The following is an 11,349-nucleotide window of genomic DNA, read 5'->3' as shown; positions in this document are numbered from 1 at the left end:
CCACCCAGCAGTGTTTCTCCCGGTCAGGCAAGAGCGGGAAGATGTGGGACCCCAGAATAATGTTTCCTCTGGTGACGTCGATTTTTGCTCTCCAGCGGCTCAGGAGGTCTAGACCGATGATGCAGGGGGCCTGGATATTGGCGAGCCAGATTTCGTGCTTCATCTCCCTGTCACGGTGCAGACGGTCAGCTGCTTCTTCCCCGCCTTGTCAATCTTCTCCCCAGAGACAGTCATCAGCTTGATGTCACTGGGGGTCCAGTCTGCGGAGGGTCGGCCCCCTGTGTCGGGAAGGAGGCCAGGCCGCACTGGGGAGATGGTGGACCCAGTGTTGACGAGGGCGTGGCAGTGTTGATTGTTTACGTGACAGCACAGATACAGCCCTTTTGCGTGGCCTCACTGTCCCACCAGCGGGCATGGATCTTGGTGAGGGATCAGAGTGGGGAGCGTCGCTCCTCTCGTTTCCCGGAGCCTGACTTTTTGGAGTGGGCGCTGGGCAATTTTCTTGCGACGTGGCCCGGTTCGCCACACCGGTAGCAGCAGTCATTTTCACGGCGCCCCCGGTGAGTTGTTTGGGGCAATGTGGAATATTGTGCTTGGAGGACTGTTTCGGTGTCTTCTTCGGCGGTGTGTCAGCCAGTCGACCACGGGGCGGTGATTTGGCACCGACCCACGGAGTGGAGAGGCTCGTCTCAGCTCACTCTGCTTCCCGGAGGATAAGGATTGTCTGCTTTTTAAGCAAGAGTTTTATTGTAACAACAACTAAACCCACTGCACACCCTAGCACCCTCCTTAGCTGCGCAGGCCGCGTCACCCCCAAAATAACCCCCCTGAGCCACGGTGCGACAGGAAATGAACACAAAAAGCACAACAAACATGGCAACAGCACAACAAATAGAAGAACACACCCACAATGAACTGAAACGCAAATGAACCCCACAAAACACATAAATCGACCCAAAACGGCCAAAACAGTCCCGCTTCCCAGAATCCTTTGCGGGAACGGCACTCAGTCCCGGGGCAGCGGCCCCCACGGCCGCTACATTATTATAAAAGATAAGACCCCAGAAGTTTGGACCTTCGTTCAGACTTAAGGGTGGACAAAAGTGTCAACGTGAGTATTTTACAAGATTGTCAGTGATGATCAAATCAGGAGAAGTTGGCTCATTACTGCAAAGTGATGATAGCTGCAAAAAGTTTTGGCAAACTCTTGATGAAGGCTGCATGTGGAATTGTTCTACACTAAATACAATTGTCTCATGCAGTCTAATGTTAGTCACACACAGAAATAACCAAGATCAAGTTCGACAGAGAGTGATTTCTTCTTTGTTGAATACCCTGAAGCAGTGGAGTGCAACCATAGGACATTTCCAGAATAAATATTTTCTGTTTGTGTGACTCTCTGATTCATACGTATACATTGTTTTGCATTATTGTATTTGGTGGCCCACAAGGTGAAATATGAATAGAATAGAATAGAATAGAATAGAATAGAATAGAATAGAATAGAATAGAATAGAAATATTTAATTAATTCCTGAGGGAAATCATTTTTAAAATGTCCCTTTAAAAAAATAAAGATAAAACAAATTGTATGTTTTGAACCAAAGTTTAGAACAATGTTATTTAAAAAAAAATCCAGGAACCTTCCGGTTTCAGAACAGTATTGTTTATTTATCCATCTTGTGCTTATAAACATATAGGAATTAACAAACGTACCTATATGTTCCAACTGTCTAATATAAAGGAGTTTACATTTTAGATCCCTCCAAGCTCACAGACATCATAACTTTGCTCACATTGGGAACGTGTCCAGTCTATGGTGTCCAGTTTGCGCAGTTGCTGTGCAGGATTTTGAAGCCCCGCCCCTTTCACGTTGTCTCCACCAAGAAGCAGCCGCTCATGAACTCCACTGTCTCCTTCAAGGACGTTGATAATTAACAGCGAGTGTTCAGCATTTTCTGTATTTAAAGGCTGTCTTCAAGCATCCTTCGCTTTGAGGGAAAAGTGTGTGACGCCTGACTGTTGCGCCAGCTGAAGCTTCTCTGGAGTAGACCGTCCTCTCATCATCCCTCCTGTTTCCTGTTCGCCTTCTGTCTGCAGGATATGTGGTTTGCGTTGCTGACATTTTCCAGTGTCTTCTTTGGTGAGCTGATATTATTTGTGCAAAGATGTAACATTAGGTATTCCACCCGAGCGCGATGCAACCATTGTTTTTTTTTTTTTTAATGTTCACGTTACAAATAGCGCACATATAGATTCCTCATCCAGAACCTTTCAGGATCCTGTCTTGTCCTTGCATTCACTGAAAAAAACAAACAAACAAAAAAAACTTTTGTTTTAATTCCACTTCCCTTCACTTATCGCAGTTATTCTGCTATTACTACCTTCTTTATTTGTGACACTGGGAAATACGGTTGTTTCTTAAAAATGAGGAATGAGGATGATCTTAATATTTGTGGGTGTTGCTGCTTGTGATTAGCTGTTCACTGTGTCCAGGCATCTCAGGTCCTGTAGGACTGTTCAGGAGGAAAACTACAGTGAAACCAATGGGACTTCATGGTGCATTCAAGTGCAACCCAGCTGCTTTTATTCGTTGTATAAATACACATAACTGTCATTAACTTCTTGTTCATTTATTTCTGATTCTTGTTCCAGGTTCCTCGGTTGTAATTTTCAAATTGTTTCACTGCAATATTTTTTCATGGTTAAATGCTTAACCAGTCCCAAATGCATACATTGAAATACAGGCATGCATTAAAAATGGCATTTAAAATGCAAAATAACATAGTGTTCCTCTCTCTCTCTCTCTCTCTCTCTCTCTCTCTCTCTCTCTCTCTCTCTCTCTCTCTCTCTCTCTCTCTCTCTCTCTCTCTCTCTCTCTCCCCCTCTGGTGTGTGTGTGTGTGTGTGTGTGTGTGTGTTCTTTGCACCAATCAATCAGGCATCGAGTTGCCTGAGGCTCACCGCCAACGACTTAGTTGATTGATTTACCAATCAGTGTGACAATCTCAAGGTCTGGATTGGAACTGTCTAATGGATTTTGATGTTTGGCTTATGAAACACAATGAAAGACCTCATGCTTCTGCCTTGTATGAGCTGTTCTTGTGGCCCCGTTATAACATGTGTAACTATCCATCTGGCTTTCATCTCACTTATTCTGTTCAGAGTTGTGATATTGAAAGTAGGTGGATGGATGGTTTTATATGTATTGCGTATGGATAAAGCATGAAACAAATGCTACAGTCCAACCACCTGGAAAAAAAGAAGAAATGCACAAGGACATGCAAAACAAGAATCTGGTGGAGTTTGATGAAAACAATTAGATTTTCTTTTAGAAATCTGCCTGTAGGAGCCATGAATGTTCTGTGAGGTGTATTTTACTGTGAGGGGTTGTCGTTCATATTTCTGGTATTGTTGGGGATTGTTTTTGATGTCATTTAAGGTGTAATCATATTGAGTGGGGCTGCAGCTTATCACATGGATGGATATTGTAATCACCTGTTCACCTGTGTGTGGGCAGAGGGGAGAGAGGGAGAGCTGGGTCGCCGTACTTTTCGTGGACTGCTACTTTCGTTGATGGTTACTCATCATGATCACGATTAATTTCTTTCCTGAAGTTGCGCCACTGCCAGATCAACAACATTTGTATCGGGGACAGATTAAGCATGTAATTATGAAAAAAAAGTGCAGTGAAACAACTTGAAAACTGGAACAATAATCAGAATACGTGATCAGGATCTTGTAATTACGAGATAAGTTGTGTTTTTTTTCCCTCAGTGAATGCAATATGCTTCCATGCTGTCCTGATAAAAATGATTTATACTAAAACAAATCAAAAAGTAAAACTTTTCAAATATATTTTCATCACTAATCTATTAAGCATTCTCTGAGCCAGCCCAGTCTATCCACCTCACTCTTCACCAGCATCATTATTATTCATACACTGAATTCATATTGCTTCATTTTACTGTGTATAACTACATATCTCTTTGCTCACTTCATTTTATCGACTAAAAATTACAATTTGCATTATATTGAATTTATTTTTTTCCATTGAAAGTGAGCAACGTTCAAAGTCCTTCAACATTTTGGTTGGGCTTCACACGCACTGATGAAATACTGTATTTTTCATTTATATTCATCCAGAACATGTTGGGAAAACTTAAGGCTACTCGGTGTCACCAAGCTTAATTTGCCATTGCATGCAACACCTTTTCTCAAAGCTTTATATGTTTTGAGTCTTTTCATATTTCTGTCTGTATTTGCTCACTTTGAATCTTTCTGTTGCAGGTTTATGTGTTGGTCAACGCCATCGAGAGGTTTGTTATGGAAGAGACCTGATTTTTCCATTCTTTTACAAACCTCCTCTGTACAAAGGGCCGCTTTACTTCAGCCCTCATAGGGGAGGACCCATGAAGACTCTGATGGATGAAGGAAAGGTGAGCGGCATCTCTGAGCTGTGTCCAGCCACCTGCTGAAAACATAAAAGTATTGCATTATTACTGAGATTTAAGACTGTCCACTTTGTTCTTCTTGTAGTCACAGCACCCTCGTCTTGATATTCGTTTTGAAGGAGCAGTTCTTCGAGATGTGAGAGAAGACGATGAGGGATATTTTTCCGTCTTACGTTCAGGGAATGAACTCAAGATTATCGACCTTAAGGTCTTGGGTGAGCAAATTATCTTGTAATTGAATCATGTTTTGACATTGGCTAATCAAAACTGATACCTTACTAGACCTATCTATCCATCATCCATCCGAGGTGTTTTCAGATTGTGCCCAAGAGATCACCATGGAATATTGGGATTCATTTCAATACCGAGTTCGGCCAGAAGTTGACTTCGTGGAGTTCACTCGTCTTCACAATCTGAAAAACTCAAGTATCCTGTGGAATCGCAAAAACCGTGAGATGTATGCTGGCAGCCGTGGAGCGATCAAAGACAACCTCTGGAATCTCCCCTATCTCACTCAGAAAGACGACGGCTACTATAACTTCAGAGAGAAAAACAACACCCTTGTGTCTCGGATACTTCTGAATGTAAAAGGTGACGTTGAGAGTTCATAAGAGTGAGGTGACAGATTTTAGATTGCTCGACAACATCTGAAATTGTTTTAAACTTTCAAAATGCTCTTTATCCACAGAACGTATCGCAGAGTTAACAGTTTATGAGGACGATCACCTTGAAATCGTGTATCCTTGGCTGGTTCGAATGAAGACTATGACCTTTACACCTGAAGGACAGGATGAACCTGCATCAGTGATGACCGACGGTCGTCTTCAACATGATTACTGGTTCAACAACAAAGTTAAGGAGGTGACTAACGGCATTGAAGTTTTTCGCTCGGGAGGCTTTTCGCCAGGCACGTTCCGCTTTAAGGACTCCGACGACAACCTGATCATGGTCGTGCATCTGACGGTGAACGATGGTGAGCAGCAGTGTTTGTTCTCCTGCAAATGGCTGAACAGTTATCATATCACCCTCACTCTTCAAATAATCCATTTTTATTCCAGGTTCTAACACTGAGACTCCATCTTTTGTTTCCGTTGGTCTGCTCATCCCTGCCATGATCGTGCTCTATTGCTCTTGCTGTCACGTAAAGAAGCACTGTAAGGAATATCACTCTGCTTCTGAGACTCCAGCTCCTCCTGAAGTGGATCATCATGTAAGTATTTCCTCAAATTTGCATTCAGATGAGATTTTCTGACATAAGGTTCTATTTTTCTATTATGTGTCGTCTCTTTTTTTGATAGCAGGGCGGTGATCAAGCTGCACGCTCAGCTCCACCGTCTTATACTCTCTCTTATCATCATGTGAAAGTTCCTAAATCGCCAAGAGTGACTTCCTCTGGTCCCCCAGTGAGTGTGGCTCCGACGTTTCAACGCTGTAATGTGAATGTCTTCAGAAGGACAGTGGCGGTATGAAGTCGAATCAGAGTAAAAGTTTTTATAAAGGTTAAATGTCAGAGATTAATTCGAAATAGTTGAAGCCAAAGAGTTCTGCAGTGAATTTGATTTAAAATGAGATCTAGATTGCATATATTAATTCAACCATTTCAAGTGCATGCTATGGTTTCTTACTTTCTGTTACGAGTTGACCTGCTGGACGGACTGAATTTTCTCTGTCTTACAGGTGTCTGAGCCGGTTATCGTCCCCACTCATCCTCAGGTATAAACACAGACTCCTCTGATGTTGACACTGTTTTCATTTTTCCAAAGCCTTGTGGGAGCTGCGTTACCACGTCACATTGCCGTCATGCAAAATAGCTGAATTCGGTCTCTTCACTGTGTAAATGTTTTTATTGTACTTTGCAGGTGTATCAACCAGCGAGCGTCATTGTGACTGCTACTCAGCCTGAGGTATGAACACAGAACGGCAACATTCCCTTCACAGAGGACAGACTACAACCTTTAATGAGTTGTGGCAGATAAAATTTCTCCTGGGATTAATAAAATATTTGTGTTCAGTTCTAATTCAAACATGTTTATTTGTTTTTTTGTTCAGGCTACACCTTTTGGAGGATGGAAATCCACTCTGGTTCCTCCAGTCAACTCAGGCTCGCTCTCCTCAGACTGTGAGCCAGTGTTCAAACTGAAAGGAGTGGAGTATTCCTCTGCATCCCCCCTCAGCTCAGACTCCATTCAATGTGACGTTTACACCTCTGACAAATTAAACTTTCGCTAAAGAGCAGGTCAACTATCCAAATGAGTTAAAAGACTGAATGAAGTGGATGTAAGAATGTTTTGACAAGTCTGTAAAGCCATTGTGACGGATTGACCAGATGAGGGAGTGTAGAGCTTTAAAGATCGTATAATCACAACTATACCGCCAAATAATCAGGTTACTAATATCGATATACTGATATGTCAGGGTTATGTTGTGACATAACCACTCAGTATTCACGGTTTAGTTTTTTTAATGTTCAGATGTGATAGATTAAGTTGCAGCTGACATGAAGAGCTGAGTTGAGTAACCTTAGTATATCAATCACTGTGCCTGCTAGTTTTTACTTTATTAGTTTTTTTTTTTATTAAAAGTAACACTATTTATTAATATTTTGTAGCCTTTTCTCAGGTAAGAAGCTATACATCTCAACCAATTTCTCATTTCTGAAATACCTCATTTTTTACAGTAAACTCTAATTATCAGGTTGCAAAAGAAGAAGTCATCCTTTATGAAGCTGTATAAATATGGAACACATTACTGTTCACTTTGCCTTTTGCTTTTTAGTCACTGATACCAAGGAATGGACGGATAAGCTTTTCTTACTGGTGTAACCTAGTTTATGAGGTTGTCTTTTCATTTCCTATGTGCCTTCAGCTTTTGACACGTTCACCTGTTTTTAATTTATTTTTTGGAGTATCGTAGGATTTTTAAAAATGTTTCAGTCTATTTTAAGTTATGTTGAATTACGGGTACTACATCTCATTATATTGAAAATTATGTTTGACTTGTTTTTTGTTTGCTTTTTTATATATATCAGAACAATATGATCCTCATATTGGGACTTTAAGAAACTTGTGAAGGTGAATAGATCATGGTAAACATTATACCACTGGGCCACTGTACTACAAGACAATGTAAAATTTGAATTATGTGGCTGTTTTCAGCTGTTTTTGTGGTGGTCATCATTTCATTTGACTACAACATCTCTTATGGAGTGTAACTAATAATTTTCACATGGTCCATTAGAAGAATTCCTAGTGTGTTGTGGTTAGCTGACACTGTGGAAGTGTTGAAGGATTGACACCGTCACTGAACTGCATTGTATGGTATATATTAGCTTGCAAAGGCATGATTGCTTCACGGTTGGGAAATCAAAGTTTTGTGTCATCGTCTTTGTGTGATTTTGCTTTTTGATCCCAAAGAAATAATTTGATCACTCTGCAGTATTATTTGAGTTGTTAAGCTGATGAAATTACCATCCAGTTGAAACTAACCGGTCAAATATCATACAAGGTTTTCATCCTTTGTATCAGTCAAGCTCCAGAAACACGAGATCACTTTCTTGATCTTTACACTTTTCCAGTGTGAAGCCTTTTTGGTTGTTTGTTTTTTAAATTTGTCTTTAAGTCACTGAGGGCCCCAGATTATTTATCTGACCTTGTGAAGGTCCATCAGCCTTCCAGAGCCCTGAAGTCAGCTGACCTGCTGACCCTTGAAGTTCCTCGATCCCTTTTAAAATGCAGAGGAGGTCGAGCCTTTACAATCATGGCTCCCAGACTGTGCATGTGTGAGTAGACTCTATTTTTAAATCCCGGCTAAAAACCTTCTTGTTCACCCTGGTCATTGGCTGAGCAGAGTCACCTCTGGATGTTTCAATTTTCTATTTTATTTTTTGGCTACCATTTATTTTCTATATTTAGTTTTTTTTTTTAATTCCTGTTTCTGTCTTGATAGTTTTCCTGTCCTGTAAAGCACTTTGGCCATAGACCTCATTTAAATGTGCTACACAAACAAAGATGACTTTGATAAAAGACCAGTTTGCCCACATTAAATTCAAACATATTTTTATCAACTCCCTTCTCTCACAGGCCCTTACTGGTAGTTCTTGTACAACATACAGCGGATTTATATGAAATGCTCTTATATAGGATAAATATGAACCTAAAGTATTGTGAAGGTGTGTAAATGTTCAAGCAAAAGCCCCCAGAGCAGTGACATCCAACATGCTCTTGTTATTTGTTCTGTTACAGCTCTTTCCTTTCATGAGTAAAAGCACCCCGGAGTCTGAAGTCATTGCCAAATATAGCTGAAGCTGGAGGGAATGCTTGCAGTTATGCAGATTATAAACTAAATATATATTATTATAACTCACCCTCAGTGGGGCATGATTGTTTGCACTAAAGTACGATAGTAGTGTGAGAGTGAATGGTTGGTGGTAGTCGGAGGGGCCGGTGGCGCAGACTGGCAGCGTCGCTTCCGTCAGTCTACCCCAGGGCAGCTGTGGCTGCAATAGTAGCTTACCACCACCCAGTATGGAGCGAATGAATAATGCAATGTAAAGCATCTTTGAGTGTCCGATAAAGCGCTATATAAAACCAATGCATTATTATTATTATTATTATTATTAAAGTCTTTTTTTCCTTTTCAGCTGCTCTTATTCTTTTTTCTTCTGGATTTGCCCCAGCGGATCCTCTTCCTCCTTTCAGATTGCTTAAAGGCCTTATAAAAACATGACATTCCCTTAACTCAAACACAATCTTATACAGTAACTCCTTGAAATTGTCTTGGACTGCAGGAAAACTGCACATAGCAGAATGCAGGTAAGACCTTGGTTCAGCCGTGGTGGTCGTCCAGGCAGTCAATGGACAGACAGAGCATCTTCACATTGTGTTTAGTGAACTCTCAGCTCTGTGGTGCAGACTTGAGTGCAGTCTGAAGGATGGGAGAAGAGGATTCGCCATCTGGAATGGAAAGAGTTGAAGTCCGGATATGTCAAGGCTTTGTAAGAATACAGTTTTTTTTTCTTTTATTAATTTTAGATTTATTTGATTTTGTGTACGGCTACTTGTAAATATGCTTCTGACATCAAAAGTGCTACTTTTCATTCTCGAAATCATAACAGACAGGTTTTTTTTTTTTTATTTCCTGAGTTACTGTGTGCAACAGCTCTGTGGTTTTAAAGGTCTGACCTGTTTTATTAGGCACATATGTTTCCTTCATTGTCTCCACCAAACAGCAGATGCGTGACAAACTGAATGATGGCAGACTTCACAAGAGGCAACAGAAACTATGAGCAGGTTTCCTGTCTCGTGGTCTCTCTCCTGCTTACTTCAACTAGTCTGAATAACTTTGAAAAATCCAATAAACTTTCAAGTTAACTTGCGAATCACCAAAAAATTCAAGGAATTTAATCAATCAAATCAATCAAATTTTATTTCTAAAGCGCCTTCCAACTGCCAAATGGAGCACAAGGCGCTTAACAGAGTAAAACAAAATAAATAAGTAAAAACACTTTAAGACACAAAGTACTAAAAGAGGCTAACGATCCCAACATTGGTTTCTGCCCCTACTCGGTGTCTGTGACACCATTTCCATTTCTTCTTTGAATTCTTTCTGAGGTATTCCTCTTCTCCTGCCTGGCGGCTCCATTTCAACAGCATATGTTCTTTCATCTCTCTTCAGCACAGATACAAACATCTCAACCTGGCTTTTCTGGCTTTATTTCTAAACTGTTCATCTTTTGTCGTCTCTTGATGTGTTTATGTAATTTTTCTCACTTTCTTAAAAAAATAATAAAAAAAGACTGATCTATTAGATGTTAATGTTAATTTATTTTCAACAGTCAGCTGTACAAGACAAAATCACAATCTGTAAGGCCTCTACTACATCTGTAGGCTTTGCCTCCTTCTTTGAACACACATTGTTTCCATAGAGTGAACAGTCCCCTTCCTTCCCTGTAGAAAACAAAATACAGTAAATGAAGAGTAATAGTGCTCCCATTACTATATAGGGGAGAGTGGGGTAAGTAGTGCCAATTTTTACTTAAATTGCCTTTTACACAAGGGGATAACAGGAATGCCTGCAACTAAAATATGTTCATACAGTTTAGGATGTTGTGCATCCCTGGGAGCAATCACTTTGGATCTTAAACTGTGTGGAGAAATTTAGCTTTGGAAAAAAAAGTGGTTTTGTGGCACAACTTACCCCAAGTGCGGGGTAAATTGTGCCATAAGTCAGAATACACTGGGGTAAATTGTGCCACTGATAACTGAAGTAAAAAAGATCATTTTAATATCAAAAATTTAGTGTTTTGTAATGTTTTTTGTATTTTTCATATGGACCAACTGTGTCTGAAATAAAGTTTATATAAAAATGATAATCCTAGATAAAAACAAGACAAATTAAATACAAAAGTACTTGTTTAATGCTTATTTAAAGTTTTAACATCATCAAAGGCCAATTTGCTTCAACAAGGCCTAGCGTCACATGACATCTGCGTGACATGATGGATTTTGATCTGAAATTAAGAATGACTCATAGTTTTAGTGATCAAATGGAAGAATAAGATGTACAATAACAGTAAAATACAATAAAGTCATATATAGTAAATAATCATAAGTTTGGGGAAGTTGTGCCAGTGGCACAACTTACCCCAGGTCCTTTGGCACAAATTACCCCAGGCCCACCATTTTGAAAAAAATGCAACCCCCAGCTGTTCTGAGCTAGCATCATGTTAACTGTATAGACTCATGATGTAGCTTACTAAAGCAATAAAACGTGTGTGAAATGTTTTCAAAGTTTTCTATAATTGTTCAAACACAGCAATCAAAAAACCTTAACCATGGAAATTTTACTTTTGAGGGCAAAAAAAATGTTTTTTGAACTTAAATGTGCTTACCTCTCAAG

At 40.1% G+C, this 11,349-nt stretch overlaps 1 protein-coding gene across 2 annotated transcripts; it reads left to right on the top strand.

Moving 5' to 3' along the window:
* The first annotated feature begins 1,891 nt into the window (after positions 1-1,891).
* Positions 1,892-8,333, top strand: LOC115400026 (uncharacterized). Of its 2 annotated transcripts, none has more exons than XM_030107687.1 (10): positions 1,892-2,142; positions 4,289-4,437; positions 4,538-4,667; positions 4,771-5,043; positions 5,141-5,425; positions 5,511-5,662; positions 5,751-5,855; positions 6,130-6,165; positions 6,312-6,356; positions 6,502-8,333. In XM_030107687.1, the coding sequence occupies exons 1-10, from the start codon at positions 2,103-2,105 to the stop codon at positions 6,679-6,681; spliced, it is 1,395 nt and encodes a 464-aa protein (XP_029963547.1). In that variant the 5' UTR covers positions 1,892-2,102; the 3' UTR covers positions 6,682-8,333. The 2 variants fall into 2 exon arrangements, with proteins under 2 accessions (XP_029963547.1, XP_029963539.1); XM_030107679.1 differs by having other exon boundaries at positions 5,751-5,915.
* Positions 8,334-11,349: the final 3,016 nt, after the last annotated feature.

Source organism: Salarias fasciatus, chromosome 2 (assembly GCF_902148845.1).
Source record: "Salarias fasciatus chromosome 2, fSalaFa1.1, whole genome shotgun sequence".
Taxonomy (NCBI): Eukaryota; Metazoa; Chordata; class Actinopteri; order Blenniiformes; family Blenniidae; genus Salarias; species Salarias fasciatus.
Note: the sequence above shows the minus strand (reverse complement) of the source record. Positions and strands in the feature narration are given on the sequence as shown.